The sequence below is a fragment of the Antedon bifida genome, chromosome 11 (genome assembly GCF_963402885.1).
Source record: "Antedon bifida chromosome 11, ecAntBifi1.1, whole genome shotgun sequence".
Classification (NCBI taxonomy): Eukaryota; Metazoa; Echinodermata; class Crinoidea; order Comatulida; family Antedonidae; genus Antedon; species Antedon bifida.
Genome location: NC_136236.1, coordinates 18,164,275 through 18,183,800, shown reverse-complemented (window position 1 = coordinate 18,183,800; position 19,526 = coordinate 18,164,275). Strand labels below are relative to the sequence as shown.

The 19,526-nt window shown below is 32.6% G+C and overlaps 3 protein-coding genes across 4 annotated transcripts in view; all 3 read left to right on the top strand.

The window, feature by feature from the left end:
• Nucleotides 1-4,041, top strand: part of LOC144855406 (uncharacterized) — a 38,345-nt gene extending 34,304 nt beyond the window's left edge. Inside the window, exon 8 of the mRNA XM_078713255.1 lies at nt 3,944-4,041. The gene's annotated coding sequence lies outside the window, so the exon portion shown is untranslated. The remainder of the gene's footprint in view (nt 1-3,943) is intronic.
• Nucleotides 1-19,526, top strand: part of LOC144855424 (actin-related protein 2/3 complex subunit 4) — a 138,882-nt gene that overhangs the window by 11,221 nt on the left and 108,135 nt on the right. The gene's annotated exons all lie outside the window — the stretch shown is intronic.
• Nucleotides 13,898-19,040, top strand: LOC144855414 (alpha-2,8-sialyltransferase 8B-like). 2 transcript variants are annotated; one of them, XM_078713263.1, is made up of 5 exons: nt 13,898-13,929; nt 15,683-15,843; nt 16,734-16,832; nt 17,516-18,052; nt 18,564-19,040. In XM_078713263.1, the coding sequence occupies exons 2-5, from the start codon at nt 15,713-15,715 to the stop codon at nt 18,823-18,825; spliced, it is 1,029 nt and encodes a 342-aa protein (XP_078569389.1). In that variant the 5' UTR covers nt 13,898-13,929; nt 15,683-15,712; the 3' UTR covers nt 18,826-19,040. The 2 variants fall into 2 exon arrangements, with proteins under 2 accessions (XP_078569389.1, XP_078569390.1); XM_078713264.1 differs by having other exon boundaries at nt 13,901-13,929; nt 17,516-17,916; nt 18,564-18,740.

The following is a 19,526-nucleotide window of genomic DNA, read 5'->3' as shown; positions in this document are numbered from 1 at the left end:
AAAATATTCTATGGGGAAGTGTGATGTGACGCATTACTTGGAAACATTTCTTTCAAGAGATACAAAAAAAAAATGAGAGTCTTCTAGAAATTACATTTGATTAATCTTGTTAAAGGGATCATGTCAAAATTATTCTAATGCAGTATAGAGTTCTGTGGTGCTGTCGTCGTGACGGTAGGTGGCGCTGCATGGACGGTAGGCTAGCCAACCAAAAAATGCGTTCAACCTGCCTGAATGACTCCAAGATCACCAATGGTTTGGAATAGGCTTATTGAAGTAGTCATTTTAAAACTTAATAATTTTCAACTAAAATTTCAAAAGATCACTAAATATTTGTTTTTAATAATCTATATAAGATACATACTGTAATTTGATAGAAATATAGATCTATATTATAGTTTATCAACATAGTATTAGTAGCTTTGAACGCATTTTTTGTTTTTGCAAGCAACCATGCAACACCATCTATTGTTGTGACGTCGCACTACAGAACTCTATACAGTATAAAACTAGAGAAACTATTGTTCCATAGAACCTAAACCCAGTCAGATGAATTTTATTGTTGATCAAATTTGATTGAAATCAGCCAAATTGTGTAACTAGTTATTTTTATTCCTTTTAATAATAAAATAATTCACTCTTTAATATATATTATATGCATTTATTTTGCATGATGGGCAGATTAATTGAACTTAACAATTATTTATGCTGAATCACAGCATCATATTTTTAAAGTTTAGTTGTTATTGCTAAAATCTAAAATAAACTAGAGAGAATAATTGTATGTTCCGTAGAACATGAACCCAGTCAGATGAAGTTTAGTATTGATCAATTTTGATTGAATTTAGCCAAATTGTGTAACTAATCTTTTTACTGTTTTTGGTGATAAATATAACAACCTATATTATTTAAACTTCTCACAAAATAAAACCTAAAAAATGTCCTCTTTTTTTAGTATATTCCATTAATATCTTTTTAAAAATCCTTTTAAACCATTTCTTGATGATATTAAATTGTTAAGTTATCCCCTAATAATTACAATTTTTGTTTACACATACTTTGGTAATTTTTATACTTTATAAAAAACCACACTGATCAGTTCTTTTATTTCCAGTAGGCCATATTAATCTGAGAATGTTTCGACAGCTTTCACATTTCATTTAGTAGTAAATAATTTTATTTTTCGATCCAATTTTGTGTAAAAATGTGTAAAATGGCACATTATTATTAAAAAAAAAAATACTAAAAATAATTTTTTTTAATAATATGTAATAGTAAAAAAAAAGTGCCAGCCATAGATAAGAAATACTAGGGACCATTTCAACATGATTCTACAGTAGTTACTGCAGTAACTAAATTATAACTCTTTATACTGTTCATTTAACAAGGTTTTATGAGGGGTATACAATTCCAGTGGTGACTGAATCATAAACTTCTACATTGAAACAAACTAGCAAAAAGTGTAGTTACTTTAGAACTGCAGTAACCCTAACCCTTATATAAAATAACATTTTCTACTATCTAATTCTTTTTATGAGTTATGTTTAAATACAAGAATATTTTGTTTGTTTTTAAAATCTTTGTTTTATTTTTAGTAAAGATAAAGTGTGATAATTAACTACAGTACAACCAGGTTCATATGTTATGCTAGAGGAAATATCAATACCTACACCATAAAATGAAGACAAATCATTTGGGAAAAAATACAAATGCCACACCATCAATTAGTCCTTAACTTTCAATGTATTAATTTGTCTGTAAGTTATCTGTCAAGTATCTGTATATTTTAACAGTACTACTGCTTTAGGGATGTTGATATGGGTCAGAAGTAAGCTGTGAAGTAGCAGTTTGGTTGTTGTAAGCCCTGGGTAGTGCCTGTAAATACACTCTTAGCTGTGAAGTAGCAGTTTGGTTGTTGTAAGCCCTGGGTAGTGCCTGTAAATACACTCTTAGCTGTGAAGTAGCAGTTTGGTTGTTGTAAGCCCTGGGTAGTGCCTGTAAATACACTCTTTGTATTAAGTTTACTTTACCCTACAGGTACTACAGACAATTTAATCCTGAGAATGTAAAGATACGCACTAGCAAACTAGTATTATAAATACACAATCAATTTAAAGCTCATAAATAGATATTTATATTATGGATCATTGGCACGTTTAACTTCCGCAACAGTGAAATGTATTAAGCATGTTGTGGCAGTCGGAAATACCACCATGCACATAATTTCATGCTTAAAGTAAATTTACAACTTTTAATTAACGACCGAGTTCTAAAAATGAGAAACAGGACAGAATGTCTTCCAAAAACAGAATATCTTCCAAAATCAGATTAAATTAGTATTTTTTTATTTAATTTCTTAAATTTGAGGGAAAATAAGAAAATCCATAATGTATTTTTTATAAATTTTTTGTTCAATTTGTTTTTGCCTATTATATAGTTTGTTAACTCTATTGTTTAGAGTAAATTTACTCCTAATAGCTTTTTTTGTTGGAGTGAACCTAATCTTGCTTAGAAAGTTTACTCTCACCAGCATTTTTTCGGAGTATAGTTTACTGTAATATTGTTGGACAGCTTACCAACTGTATACAAAATATTAAAGATATATTGTCCCCCTAAAAAATAATTTTTAAATTTTTTTTGTTAAATAAGTTATTTTAATATTACATAATAGTTATTCACTTTGACCAAAAACTTTATCAAAAAAAAAAACATTTTACACCAAAAAAATGTAATTTAAAGCAAAATATACCTAAATTGTCTGGAAGACAATGGTTTTTGGTTGAAATTAACCATTTCTTTTGTCTTTTTATAAGTGAAATAATTATTTTTGATGATTTTTTTTCTACAGAAGTGAATAACTTTATTAAAACTGTGAAATTGCCTATTCAAAATCTGATTTTATTAATCTTTATTTTTTCATGTCTTTGGAGGACAATACATCTTTAAAAGTATATATACTTTTTTGAGTAAGTTTACAAAGCTAGTTTACTTTATCAGCTTTGTGAAGAGTTACATCAAATGCATTCTACTATTTTATCAGGAGTAACTTTACTCTAGTTTTATCAGGAGTAAATTTACTCCAATAATTTGTTTTGACTAATTCACTCTACTAGATTCACTATCTGAATTAAGTTTACTCTTACTGACCATTTTAAAAGTAAGTTACTACTTACTCACTAGTATTAGTAGTAGGTTTTACTCAATTCTAGATTAAACTTACTCTAATAGCTACTACTTTTTTTGTAGTAGCAGTAGTACCCTACTACCAGAATTGTTTACTGAAGTTTACACTAGTAGTAATATTATTCAACTCTAGATTAAACTTACTCCTAAATTTTACTCAACTCTAGATTAAACTTACTCCTAAAGTTTACTCTACTCTAGATTCAACTTACTACTAGGTAACACTCTACTCTAGAGTAGCTTACTCCTATAACTACTAATTTTCTGTAGTAATATATCCTACCAGCTTTACTCTACTACCGTTATTTTATAAGTTTGAAACTGATTATAACCATTTTACCATTTAAGCCATTCTAGTTTAAGTCCGTAAAATTATATTCATTACCTTGTCTTCCTTCTACAAGTTTGCTGCCTTAATTGTTGAAAATGTTCTGTTGCTGTTCATTGGAAATTCAATCATCGCTTCATTCTTCTTCTTTTTAAAAAAAATTCTATCATAGCTCCATTTGTTTTATATGTTTTTCATTCTTTTTTTTCTTTGGAAATTCATAGTTTATTTTGGAAATTATTTTTTGGAAAATACAATGATAGTTTCAATCTTTTTTTTTTAATTCAATCATACTTTCACCTTTTTTTTAAATTTCAATCAGGTTGATTTTTTTTTATTTAATCATAGTTTGATGCATTAAAAAAACAATCATTGTTTCATTCTCTTTTTTGAAATTCAACCATAGTTTCTTTGTTTTTTTATTTTTATTAGATACTACTAGAAATACAATGGCATCCAGAACCTGTAGAAGCAAGCAGAAAATGGTTTACATTTATTTTATTCATTGTTATTGGTTTTACTCACAGCACTGAAATAGCAACAGATTGTAATATAGACATTCTCACAGACTTGTAGTGCCCGTTACTACAGTTAATTTGTAAATAGGGTTGGTACCAATGTTGTCACAACTTTTGTTGTGCATGTGAAATTGTATGTATTACATACTGTTGCTAAGAATTATCATTTATTGCACTTCTCAAATTTGTTAAATTATGATATGATAATTATAACCATTGACTTTGTTGATATTCGAAATTATTGTTATAATCTTAATAATTTCTGGCCTGGGATGGGTAGAGAATAGTACAGTGCACACTTATTTAAATCATTATTTTCTTTGTACAGTATATTGATTTAACTTAATTTAACTTAGTCACCCAATTTGATTGATTGATTTACTTAATTTGATTGATTTACTTAATTTGATTGATTTACTTAATTTGTTTGATTCAAATCCATTTGATTGAATTTATCAATTAGATTGATTAATTTGATTGATTTGTGCAATTTAATTTATTTAATTAACTTATTGATTTACACAAATTTGGATTGACTTTCTGTGCTTACATTTTAATTTAATCCACTCACATTTTGATTTAATCCACTCACATTTTTATTTAATCCAATAACATTTTAATTGACTTGTAACATTTTATGTAATTACATTTTGATTGATTTACTAATAGTGACTTAGTCACCTATTTTAATTGATCTACTCAATTTGTTTGGTTTAATTTAATCTATTTGATTGAATTTATAAATTTGATCGATTAATTTGATTTATCAATTTAATTGTTCAATTTAATTGATTTGTGCAATTTAATTTATTTAATCTAACTTATTGATTTACACATTTGGATTGACTTTCTGTGCTTACATGTTGATTAATTTACTCACATTTTGATTTAATCCACTCACATTTTAATTGAATTTGTAACATTTTAAATATTTAATTACTGTACATTTTATTATTTTATTGATTTTCTCATTATTTGAATGATTTATCTTATTTTAATTGAATTTGAATAAAATGTAATTGACATACTGTACATACATTTGATTAATTCACTCACATTTTGATTGAATTCATCACATTTTAATTGACTTAATGCATTTGTGTTGCTTTAATCATTGTTTTATTGAGATTTCAATCATAATTGAATATATAATGAATGTTTTAAGATTGAAAGTGTTTTTATCTTTTAAAGATTTAATTTATTTTTGCACATAATAAAATATAAATTTTGGTTTTGAATTGAAATTTCAATCATAATTAATTAATGTAATTAATTAATTGAAAGTGTTGATTTTTTATTGATATTTCTATTTTAATCTATATTTCACATTTAACTAACATTTTTAATTGCCTATAATGTTTTTGCTAAGTAATCTTTACTCAGCAAGTAAAGACCAATTTGTACTATATATTTATAAGTGTTTTTACCAAAGAAAACATTATGCAACTTTAATTGAAAATGTTTGATACGAATTTAATTTGTTCTGTAAAAGTAATTCCAAGGGTGAATCCCTTAAATAGGTACTTGATTAATACAGGTATATATTTTAGCAAACGGCATTTAATGCTATTTAATAATTTTATTTAATGTGAATTTTTAGTAATACAATAGTTACAATGTAAATAATTTTAATAAAACAGTAATGTTTAGTATTTAATGAATTTTACCATATTTTGTTTTCGCGCTCGTTCTTGGATAGATGGCATTCGCATCTCTGTGTCTAAAAAATGTCATCAATCCGCTTGCTTTTCGCACGTTCAACACGATTTACATTTCAAATTCAGGAGGTGTCGTACTCGAAATGGGAAATGTAAACTTGTTATTAATTAGAAATACAGTATTATTTGGTTTGAAAATACTGAATTGTGACTTTGTTCTTTAAATTATTCGTGGATGGTTTTTTTTTTAATCCGGGAAACATTTACAATTTTTTTCTAGAATAATGCATCTACTTTGGTGTCAGACATACTTGTTATTAATTTATTTCAATTATGTAGCCCTGTTCTTAAACAGGTCATAGCTTCAAGACGGAACTGTACTTTACACTTATGTTATACTACTGTGTAATACTACTACTTACTACTTACCTAACATAAAATCTTGCGTTCTAAATTCCTAATTATTGTGTAAAATATAAACTTTTAATGTATAATGTTATCGCAATAAGAATTATATATACTCTTTAAGTAACAGTGGATTAAAAATAGAATTTAAGAAAAAACAAAAATACAAAACGCAAAAAAGTAGTATGGAAAGATGCGATGTTGAAAATAGAGAAGTTGGATTGAAAAAATATAAAGTAGCGCAAGGACGTAAACGTAACGTAAGTGATTTGACCAATCTCAAGTGATGGATTATTCGAACTGTCGCTTGTCATTGATCAATTGGTTTGCGTTGCGTCTACGTCCTTCTTGCGTTGGAACCACGCTTTAAGAACCAGAACAAATACAAATCAAGAAATGGATGAAGATATGGCACCTCGACAAAGCAGATGGACAAAACTTATCACGAAATGGACTCCGTCCAAGAACATGCACACAAGGCAGAGCAAGACCAGACTGCAGCATTTGAGAGATAGCTGCATAGGACAGGAAGTGGGTTCAGCTTGGTGAGACCTTCGCCCTGGTGAGATTCCTGGGCTGACAGTAGCTGAAACGATGATGTTGACAACGTGCATTGCGTGCGATAGATGATTGAAGGTAAGTTCAGCTCTTTTAACAAGTTCAACACCACCTCCATCAATATGATGTATTGTTCAGTTAATGCCGCTGCTTATTAGTACAATTGTCAAACTTATTGACGCTTATTCATAGTATGCGGTTTTCTTCTACAACATTAATTTCGAGTAATCTTAGTCGTGATCTTGTTGGACTATAAACTCTTAAAGCAAAATTATTATGACCTATTAAATCTATATTTGGAATGACTATTTATTGCGTTACTTTGATGTCTAAATGTGGAAATCAATCAATTAATTTGCTAGCTACTGTATATAGGCCTATTCTTGTGCAGGTGAACCAACGGTCATCAGTGTGTATGTACTATATGCTTTATCATTTACTTAAAGGCACTTTCCCTGCAATTGTTTCAAGTTTTGTAAAAAAATAATGCATGTTACTTTAAAAACATGAAACCAGGTCATTTCTGTACGTTCTATGGTTAATTATGATACAAAGAGAAAGCAAATGCACCTAATGATCTCTCGTAGAACATGCTTTGTAGCTGTTGTCTTGTTTCTGGACTAATTGTCTTTCTTTTTCTAGGAGAATCCGTTAATACAAATTGTTGAAAACCCGGTATTTTCGCTGAAAAGTCACGGTTCTTCTATTAAAAAATGGGTAGGCCTACATCACAGAAGCAAAACGGATATCTATCTGCTTAGTATTACTTTTTTTTCAAGACAAAAAATATCGCAATAGGCCCTTACAGTATTTGTTTTTACATAAAATGCAGTTTGTGACAAATTAGATCGAAAAAAACGTTAAAATGTTTTATTTGTTGTCACTTTTGATTAAATAAGATACTATTACTTTTTGCTACGGGCTTTACATTTCTACCGTAATAAATAAAAGTGGGTGAATGTTTGACAAAGGGTAAGAGTTTGTTATATAACCAAGGAAAGCGGGTGTCCACAGATAAGTGTAGATAAGTTTCTGAGCATACGCAGAATGAATTTCTGATTGACTACAGTAGTTGCTTGTGGTGCGCGCGTCATGAGAGCAGGGAGATGTATCTCTCTCTTGATGAGAGGTACGAAAGGAGGCCAACACACACTGTGTTCTGGAAAAACCCGTCATATGGGTCGTCGATTTGTTCACAATTATTGCATTTTTTATCATTGTTGAATGTTTTGTTGTTAGCTTAAGTGTTAAAATTGGTAAAAGAAGTAATGCTGGCGCCAACGATTTTAGCGACCTTCACAACCAAAATATTTCTCTGTAACTAAATTTATTTGAAATGGAACGCTACAAAAATAATTCTCCGCTTTATCACTGCATGAATACCTAATAACTAGACAAGAACGTATCTTTGTTACGTTTTACTATCAATCCATATTCATATCACGCAATCCATTTTTCAACAATATAGTAGTATAATAATAATAATAACATTTTGATTGAATAGTGAGGGATTTGTTACAGTGTTAAATTAAACCTTAACTAAACCATTGGTAATTTACTGAATCTAAAATGAACCATCACAGATTACCTCTAATGGATCAAGCATTCACACATGAACTTTGCGTAAAAAAAATCATCAACAAACGAAAATATAGCCTATATTCATTCCTTTTAAATATTAGGCATATTACCAATAATCGATTTGTCCATAATTATTGCGTTTTGCCGGAGGTTTTCCATAATCTAAGGCCAATTTTTAGGCCAAATCATAATTGTGCGTATAGTGTTGTATTTCCGATGCGTATAGTACCCTATTTATCTTCACTTCAATTGCCATTTAATGACAAGTGTAAGGTATTTCATTATGGTCGTGATAATCCCTATTTCTTGTATTCAATGGCTGGTAATTTACTACATGAGGTAAAGCAGGAGAAAGATCTAGGTGTTACCTTTGATCCTAGTTTAATCTTTAATTTGCGGAATAAATGTAGCGGATATTTGTAAAAGAGCTAATAAGAAACTAGGAATGATTTATAGATCTTTTAAATTCTTGAATAAAGATGGATTTTTGAAGTCTGTATAAGTCAGGCCAACGCTTGAATATTGTAATACTGTTTATAATCCTATTAGAAAACGAGATCAGGATGAAATAGAGAAGGTCCAGCAAAGAGCAACAAGATTGATTCCTAGGTACCGTAATATCCCTTATGAGCAACGTTTGAGAATTCTTGGTCTTCCTACCATGAGATATCGAAGGCAGAGAGCGGATATTATCCAAGTTTTTAGGATTGTAAAAGGTTTCGATCGTATTTCGATCAGCACATTTTTTGAATTTGATCTAGAATCTCGGACCCGTGGACACCCATATAAACTCAAGTTTAAAAGCTCTCGTCTTAATATTAGGAGGGACACGTTCTCCAGGAGAGTTATTCTCTTATGGAATGCTCTGCCTACGGATGTAGTTTCATGTGCTACGGTGAACCTGTTCAAAAGCAAAACTTAACGTCGCATGGTCCAACCACCCGCTGAAGTTTTCACCCTATATAGAATATGATTTTATTGCTAAGAGGGGCTTTTAAGCACTGAGTGCTTCGCCTTGATCCCGTAGACGAAAGTGTACGGGAAACAAGTAAACAAGTAGAGGTGAAATCGTGGACCTATAATGGTAAAATGATCTAACATAAAAGATTATCCATGGTTTTTAAAACATTTGTTTAAATTCTTCCGGTCAGGCACGAGGTCATCTTTGTGGAGAATCCAAGACTAGTTGGAGAAAATTCTGCTCATTTTTCTGCAGAAGAAAGAAAATCAAAGTATTTATTAGGCCTATTTATTTTTACAATACAGCTCACTATGTCGGTCGGTTGGTCGGTAAACACTAACTTGAGCATGCGACTTCAGCCATGTATATGGCCTTGTTATAATATGTATTTCAATTGCAAGGTCGACAACATATTCTGGGCGGAGTCGTCCCTGGGGCGAGTTGTTCCTGGTTGAATCGTCCCGCTAGCATTCTTTTTTCCTATTAGGTTAAGGCAGAAACTATAGAGGGCGTGCATATATCATGAATATTTATGATGCATGCGTGAGCTCGTGACGTCTTACTTGCAAAACACACTCGAAGAGAGAAGATTCGGTTTATACCTAGGGCCTTTATTTACAATGTTATGTAATACCATGGAGAAATAAGTTAACTTATTTCTCCATGGTAATACATAGAAGCGGCCTTAAGTACATATTAAATACAAAAATTATATGAAAAATGAATTGTTTCTTTTTTAATGCACAAGAAAGTAAATTTGACATATTTTCAATTAAAGTAATATTTCTATATTCATATCAATTGCTTTACCATATTTTTACGAACGTAATTATGACTCAACATAAAAATAAAGAAAGAGAGGCAATAACCGAGTAATTTACTCTTTGCCTCGTTATAAAAAAAACACTCAGGTTAATTGTATAGATCTTGGACTGGCTAAATAAAGATCAATATAATACTGTACTGCCTTTGTTTAGTAATTCACACACCCCTCTACCCACACCAACATTGACATAACAATGGTAATCCATTGTTTGTCCAAACACATTTCCTAATAGCTTTCACATCGCCTTTCCAATCTATTGTTGTGATGAGCCAATCACCTAGATCACTTAAGACTGTTGTCAAAAACAAGTTTAACCACTTTGAGAACGGTTGATTCAAGTTAAGGCTGTGCCTGTTTAAAACTACATGAGTTTTCCTGAAATAATTAATTATGTTTAGACAACTTGCAGTTAGATTTCTTCTATTCTTCTTCGTACTTTCAACAGTCATTACCTTATTGTATTCGCCAGAATACATTTTTGAAGACACATTACGCAAACAGCATTACCCAAGGTTCGCTGTTGCAAGGTTAGTAGATTCTTCTCTTTTTCTACAGTGAACCTATTAAGGGGACACCTTCGGATCCAACAAGGTCCCCTCGATAAGTGTATCTCCTGAATAGGGGTTGGTCAGTGTCTTATATTGAGGAGAGCCCCTTTATTATAGAGATGTCCCCTTTTAATAGGAATAAGTTTAGTGTCATGTTGTTAGATTGCTTTGGTCTGTATATCGCCGTCACTACATTTTCTTTTTGATTATTAATAGGGAATACAATCAAGATTTGAATCAACAATTGTCTACAACCGTTGAGCCGCATAAAACCATGAAGGAATTAGTTGAAACTGAACTTAATAAAACCATTGACTTAGTCAAGGTATTTGACTTAAGGTAAGCTGTAATTTATTGGTAAAGATGAAAGGTAGAGATAAATTCAAACAAACCTAAAGAGAGAGTGAACAACCATGTTGACCACTTGTCTGAGCAATTTCTATTCGCTGGTGAGTTCTGATTGATTTGCCCTTCAAGAAAGTATGTGGAAATACGCATGCGCATAAAAGTAGAAGACATTCTCTATACCAGTTATTTTTCAATTTTCCTTCTACGGAACTATGGACGCCTCATCAAAAGGTTTATGCCACTGTTTCTAAAATGAATGCCAATAAAATACTGAACTGAACAATAGTTCCTAATAGGAAAGAATATACTAGAAGTGCCTTTCATCGTCTTAATTGTGAATCATCATCGGCGGCAAAATTGATCATCCAAAAGTATAACATTTAGGATGGTATTTACTATACATACCGTGTACAGTACTATCAAAACTATTTAGCAAAGCGGGTCCGGTACTATTTTTAGCCTAAACACCAGGTTATTGCTTTTGATAATTATTAATTATGTAGCAAAGTGTTTTTAATGTATCGCATCCATAACGCTAACATCACACTTGGTCCGTTTGACGGAACGGAAGACGATGCCGTTCTGATATTAAACGACAAGGTATCGTCTTCCGTTCCGTAAAGCGAAAAAAAGCCATATACATGGCTGCAGTCGCGTGCTGAAATTTGAGCAACAGATCTTGTAATTAATACTGAAATATTGAAATTTAAACTGTTTGGTGCTCCAGAATTGCCGTGTTGTAAGTATATCCAATGAGATAGAGTTCATGTATTGTAAACCAGTAAAATAACTTTCGTGTCAAGACAGTTTCGTCAAGCTGTCATCTAGACTTTGTCAGCTCTTTTCCAGCCACTGGATGGTTTTGATGTATAGTCTAGAAGATCAGAGGTTCGTAAATATGCACCAACTAATTACTAAAAAATCGAAACCAGATGAAAACGTGTTTACAGTATATCCAAACAATTTCTTTCATGCGAGTTAGTTGTGTATTCCTGGATAGTAAATACAATAGTGATACTAGAATAAAATTGTTGATGTAATTTATTTAGCTGAAAGTAAATTGTAACGATTAGATAACAAAATAACATCACTGAATCCTATTCATTTCATTCACAGGAATAAAGCAAAAGAATTCAAGTCGAGTGTGTTAATACCTTTTCATCAGCACACCAATTTTACGAGCCTGGCGCAATTTAGGAAAGCTACTCATTTTGGCAAGTACGTTCAAAGAACAGGAAGGAAAATTTCTCGGCATCGCACATGCGCAGTGGTCGGTAATGGCGGAATTCTTCTGAACAGTGGATGTGGATCTGAAATTGACGCTCATGACTTTGTGATGAGATCAAACATGGCTCCTATAAAAGAATTTGTAAATGATGTTGGAAACAAAACGAATATAATGTCTGTGAATATGGAATCCAGTAGACTTTTACTACAATGCATTAGGAAAGAGGATGATCGCTGTTATCCAAAATATCATTTGAACAGATTACGAGATTTTAAAAATGTTATTCTTTGGTTTGCTAAGAGAGATAGCCCACAGACTGATACACATTTTAAGCTTCTTCAATTTTTTCGCAAAAACGTGAATGTTTCAATCGCTTATCCGTTTACAAAGTTGGCGAACACTTTAAAAATGTAAGATGTGCTGTTTTCTTTAGAACATTGATGATGGGGTTTGCATAGTGCCATACCATCAGTAGGGTGGTGCCTTTATAGGACATCAATATACATATAGGGACCCACCACGGAATAAAAAATGCAATGCTTTTACCTGTAGATAATTTTTCCATTTCTGACTTGTTTATGTGACTCAAAAGTGCTTAAAAACAAATACAGGTATATTTCCATTTCATGAACATATAGGCCGGTGATGGATCCTACGTTTCGGAAAAAAAAGAGGGGAGAGTGGGGCGACAGGACTTAAAAATGTTAACAAGTGCTGAACCTATAACCCACCTTTTGCATTGTAATTTTGAAATTGATTTGATTGATTTTGCTAGCATGGTAGATTTTCATAAAAACCCTCATTTCCAACTGCACAATACGTCTTTTTCACTGAAAAGTGTTTTTAGCTCGCCGTGCAGAAATGGAGTTGTGCGTATTGAAGATTCATACGTTCTCATTACTTGCACATTGCTTGCGTCACAGTAGTTGGAAATTAATACGCATGCGCATTAGTCAAGGTATAAAAACCTTACCTAATGTACGATATAAATCTTTTTTTCTTTCTTTTTATCAGATTCTGGAACATGAAAAAGCGCCCTTCATCCGGCCTGTTTTTGTACACCGCAGCTGTGCAGTTTTGCGATATGATATCACTGTATGGATTTTATCCTTTCAGCATTGCACCTGATGGAAGAAACCTTACATATCACTATGAAGGAATAACGAAAACTGAATTTAAGAATTCCCATGATATGCCGAGTGAATATAAGAAACTTGTAAAGATGAACGACGAAGGATACCTTAGAATGGTTACGAATAAGTGCGTGCTTTAACGTAAATCATTTAAACAAAATTGAGAAGCAGGATGTTCACGTGTATCTCACGAGTGTAATCCTATGGGCTTTTCCAGTAGACTTACATTTAGGCAGCCCCCCTCCCCCCCCCCCCCTCCCCTCGAACATCTAAAGAAACTCAAACATGTTGTAATTACTAAATACTATAAATAATGATGATTATGATTATGATGAAGATGATGGGCTTTTTACTCGAGGGAGGTGTTTCTTCGAGTGGCGTTTATTATTTGTTTGAGAAACACAACGTACTCATTCAATATGAAAACAATTACTATACAGAACCATTGTTTACTTACTGCCTCTAGCAATTTTCTATTGTATTAATGGCTGAAGAATACAAAGACCAACAATGCTGCGATGAATAATACGCTCTTTTTTTATGTCTGTGTACTGTACCGTATATGCATCATGCAAGACTAGTAAATGCTTCAACTGATTTTCTTATTTGAGTTGTTGTAGTGTATTGTAAAACGCAATAATTACCATACCACCGGTAAGTCAAGTTTTTTATAAAGTTACAGTTACACTTCACGAAACGGAGTAATATACACGATTGGACTAGTGTGAATGCAGCTTTAGGATGTTGATACGTTGTTCTCTTTTCTGTAAACATTATTTTATTATTCTGTAAATATCCAGTTTAACGGAACTAGATAGTGAGTGGGGTGAGCAGTAGTAGACAGATTACTGTATTAATAGGCAGTCGTGTCATTTTGGTTGGTGATGATCGTGGTAGGCCTACGCCATGGCTGAATTATTCAAAATTGTTGAATAATGAACGGTCATGTTAGAAGTTATCCTATATCGGCTGCACACTGTGCTTTCTTAAACAGAGGTACCGGTATTAGGTAAAATCACTTTGTAATGGGCTCTCCAAAAAATCATTCATATAGTTACATTTTTGGCAAATATAGATGTTGTTCAAAGAATAATTGGTTATAATATAAAATACTTACTATCTAAAGGACATTTTTGTTCTATTTGAATGGCCGAGAACTTGAGGTCTTCCATGGTTTTTTTAGGTTGGCTGGCGAACGAGTCTTCTTGGATAAAGACTATTAACCTGGAAGGTCCAGGATGCTCGTGTGAACTTCAATGAACCTAGTACATTATCTTTCGAGACGAGTACCGATAGGGTAGTAGGTTACTCCGGTGTAGACCTACTAATTCACATTAAATCTCTGTCGAATGTAGAATTGGCAGCACGTACAGGACGTGGCCCTTAAGCCCCTTTCTCAAAGAGCTGTGTGTCAGGAATATTGCGGGAATATTACCATGCCGGTATGGTTTTCTGTGAGAACGGGTCGTCTTGGCATCATGCCGGCATCGACATGACCTGCTTTAGACCTAGTATTCTAGGGATATTCCCCGCAATGCCAGACGGGCATTCTGTGAGAACGTAACGCCGTTATATTCCGGGGTTCCCCGTCGAGGCTTTGACACCTTGCGCGGTCAAGTGTATCAATTCAATTAACAATAATAATGTCGAACTGGAGGGATAATGAGATAAGAGAGCTGCTTAAAATAAGGGGACAAGAAGAAATTTGTAGCATAATCTATAGGCCATAGCTCTTTGTTGGTGCCTGACCCTTCGTCGCCTTGTAAATTGTACAGCCTTCTAAGGTGTTTTACAGATTGCCGATGACGGCTAATTTATTGCTGTACCTGTATAATATATGCACAATATACTGTACATAGCATGTATTGCATAAATATGCTATAAAGGAAGATAATAATCTGTAACTTAACATTCGCCGCCATATATCGCTAGACAAAAATAATAACAATAAAGGACGCCCTCAATAATTATTTTGTCAGAGACTTTTTATTGGCCGTATATGCCCGACTCCTTTCTCACAGAAAGACGTTATATACCGGTTATATTTCCGGCACGATAGTCCGATGAGAATGGGTATATGCCGGTAACGATACCGGCACGACGCCAGCACTGTACCGGTATATTGCAGGCACATCTGTGAGAAAGGGGCTTTAGTGAAACGGCATGTAGTTGAAAGGATCAAATATCCACAGTGTCGTGAAATGGCGATACAAATTGAAATTAATATTGTTAAAATTATACAGGCTTAGGCCTATAGTCTTTCTCTCCTATGGCAATCGCTGTCGAGAAATATGTCTTGTATATTGATAAACTGTTATTAGCTATTCAGTATTTACTTTAATATTTATATTATATACTTTACTATAATATATTGTTCTATAAAAGCTTTCATGATTTTATTATTTAGGCCTGTATTGGAATTTGAAAACCATTGATAATGGTTACACAAAAGACGATTACCCTGTTTACGTTTCTAATAAGCTTCTCTGTACTGGTAACTGCATTCGCTCTATTATGGTCGTCAAAATACAATGGCAACATATACATAAGCAGACAGTATAATCAAAGGTTAGTAGAAACATATGTTAGTCACTGGCTTAAAATTGAACAACGTATCTGTACCTAAATATTATAAACTCTACTTTACCAATCTGATTATTCCAAATATATGATTTTTTATGGTTAATTTTATGATTTAATCACATATTCCATGTCCCAACAGGTCTTTGCTATACATTATGTGCTCTTATCTTATTCATTCCGAAAATATACGCCTTAAATCTGGGTTTAAAAGGATTTCCTGAAGCACCATTGGTTTGGAACAACTTAATTACAATAGAACTTGCAGTAGATATTGTCCCTAGTGCTAATTTGCACTTAGTTGCAATAGAGATGGTTCCTAATGTTAACCGTGCACGTAGTTGCTGTAGAGATGGTCCCTATTGTTAATTGTGTATTTAGTTGCAGTAGAGATGGCCCCTAGTGTTAACTGTGAACTTATTTGCAGTAGAGATGGTCCCTATTGTTAATTATGAACTTAGTTGCGGTAGAGATGGTCCCTATTGTTAATTATGAACAATAGTTGCGGTATAGATGGTCCCTAGTGTTGATTTTTGTGAACTTAGTTGCAATAGAGATGGTCCCTATTGTTAATTATGAACAATAGTTGCGGTAGAGATGGTCCCTATTGTTAATTATGAACAATAGTGGCGGTAGAGATGGTCCCTATTGTTAATTATGAATAATAGTTGCGGTAGAGATGGTCCCTAGTGTTAATTGTGTACTTATTTGCAGTAGAGATGGTCCCTATTGTTAATTGTACACAAGATTAATTGCCGTCGATATTTAATCGTACTGTTTTTATTTAGTTTTTGACCAGAGATAATTTTTACTGCTTTTGGACATCGTGGCCTATTAGACTGTCTCTATTTAATACCGCTAATTCATGTTATTCACAGATTTCCGCAAACTGCTGAAACACCGAGGAGATCCACGAAGGAATTAGTTGAAAATGAACTTAATAAAACCATTGATTTAGTTAAGATATTCAACTTACGGTAAGTTTGAGCCCCATTGCTTTTTTAAATATTTACTTTTTTAAAAGAAATTTTCGATCATATTATGTCATTCGATTTATCATCGCAGTGCAATGGTTGTCATTTTTAGTAACCTACTGTACGTACCAAGACATGTGAATAATGGTTAAATATCACATGATTGAAGTGTCGATCTAATAGCTAATAGGTATACAATAGTGCGGTAAAATTTACATCCTAAACACTGATATGACAGTGATTAATTTACTAGTATTGGTAATCCTTGGCAACATTGCCTAATAAAGACATAAAATAAAAGAAAATATCTAAATTGGCCTACCTTTCTAGTATAATCGAAACACACAAATATGGATATATTGTATACAATAAATAAAATCATTTTTTATTTTATTTGCAACGGTTTAAGAGACAAAGATCGAATCGTATTCATTTTTCCATATTCCAAGTCACTCCCTACGCATGTGTATAAGCTGTCGCTTTTCGATAGTATAATATTATAAATGTTTATAAGAGTTGGATGGTGAGAATATTTCATGAGTTGAAAAACAAGTGACTTCTCTGTGTTTAACGAGACAAGGCCGAGTTGAAAATAGAGCAGTCATATGACACGTGATACGTAATTAACCAATCAATTTGCCAATGCAATAAGTGTGTTATTTGTGTTATTTTTATTTCATTCACAGAGCGGAAGCGAATAATCTCAAGTTAAGTTTGTTAACACCTTTTCATAAACATGGTAAATTTAAGAATCTGAGAGAATTCAGAAAAGTTACTCATTATGGCAAGTATGTTGGAAAAACAAAACAAATTGTTACTCGCCATCGCACATGCGCAGTAGTCGGCAATGGTGGAATTCTTCTGAACAGTGGATGTGGCTCTGAAATTGACGCTCATGACTTTGTGATGAGATCAAACATGGCTCCTATAAAAGAATTTGTAAATGATGTTGGAAACAAAACGAACATAATGTCTGTAAATGGTGAATCCACAAGATTTCTACATTCGTATATCCAGGGGAAAAAACACGAACATTATGAGCTATGGAAGTCAAAGTTTGGTTTAGAAAGATTAAGAGAGTTCAAAGGTGCTGTTCTTTGGTTTTCTAAAGATTTTACTCCACGAACTGAAAGCTACTTTGAGTTTCTTCAATTTTTTAGCAGAAACAACTTGAATGTTTCAATTGCTTATCCGCATAAGCAGTTTTTTCAACATTTAAAGATGTAAGATGGTTATCACTATTGTATAGTATATTGGTGTTAGGATCAACCAGTAGTAGGGTAGTCTTAATTATTGATAAACCGGTGAGCAATCAATAAAGTTAGGCCTAATATTGTTCTTGTAGCGTTGCCAAGGTAAAACTTATATTCAACGCTCTTTAACTTGCAGAAATTCTATAAAAAAGAAGGCGCCGCAAAGCCCGTTTTCTACGTCCTTATTGTGTCCTCGTGCGAACCAAGCTTCACACAAGCTGAGCGACATTTTGATTGTGAACCAAGCTTTAAGACACGCAGGATTATTTTCTTACAAAATTTTTCTCCAACCCTTGCGTTTACGTCCTTGCAATGCGTCCTAGAGTATGAACCAAGTTTTAAGACATCCAATGTTATTATTTTACGACATTTTAAGTCGAAAAGTTGCGTTTACACGTCACCCTTGCATTGGTTCCCGTGGAAACTAATCTGCCATAAACTAAAACCTAATTACTAAAAATCTTTCTTATATTTGTTTCAGATTCTGGAACACGACAGTCCCTTCATCCGGCCTGTATTTGTACACTGCAGCCGTGCCTTTTTGTGATATGATATCACTGTATGGATTTTATCCTTTTGGCATTGCACCTGATGGAAGAAACATTACATTTCACTATGATGGGAATACCAGATTTTCGTTTAATAACTCACATAATATACCGGATGAATATAAGAAACTTATAAAGATGAATGAAGATGGGTACTTTAGAATGGTTACAAATAAATGCAATCTTCGAAGCTGAATTATCCAGCACTTGTTAGTTTAAAAAAACTGTACATTACTTTTCTCCTTTCGGCTGTCTTGATTGCACGTTCTCTTGGAATTTTCAAATGGCGTCCCTTTTCAATTAATATGTTATGCTTTCATAACTTAAAACAACTAATGTTCTTAATTTTAAATGCAAATTATTTAAACATTTCTCACATACATTTCCAAACTTAATGTTGCTATAGAACCCTAGTCCTAAGTTACTCTGTTTAATTTCCTCTCCTCTTTGTTTTGGGGAAAATATCCGCTTAGTATTAGAATCGACTTTTTTTGTCAGTGTTTTTAAACCGTTTTAAGACGAAACATATTATCGCAATAGGCCCAGTATTTTGTGACCTTAAATTATATCGGGAAAAAAACCGTAGGGAAAGTGTCTTTAACATATCATGTCGTAAATTTTTATTTTTTGTCACTTACTATTACTTTTTTTATTGTTGCTCCGGGCTTTACGTTTCTACTGTTGTAAAATACAACCCTTTGCAACAACATTGATAACAACCAATCATATTTGTTGGACTAGTAAAGCATATCGAGGGTTGTAAAATAAACCCTCTTTTTAAAAAGTGGTCGTCGGAATGTTGCATAATGCTCTTCTGTGTTAGTTCATAAAACAAGTACCGTTTTTATTGTACGAATATAACATTTATTTACTTATATTGCGCCAAAAATGATCAG

Excerpts from the sequence above, each read along its gene's own strand:
- LOC144855414 (XM_078713263.1), top strand. The coding sequence starts at position 15,713 with ATGGTTACACAAAAGACGATTACCCTGTTTACGTTTCTAATAAGCTTC. Across the intron at positions 15,844-16,733 it reads AGCAGACAGTATAATCAAAG|ATTTCCGCAAACTGCTGAAA; the intron begins GTTAGTAGAAAC and ends TGTTATTCACAG. Across the intron at positions 18,053-18,563 it reads TTTTTTCAACATTTAAAGAT|ATTCTGGAACACGACAGTCC; the intron begins GTAAGATGGTTA and ends TATTTGTTTCAG.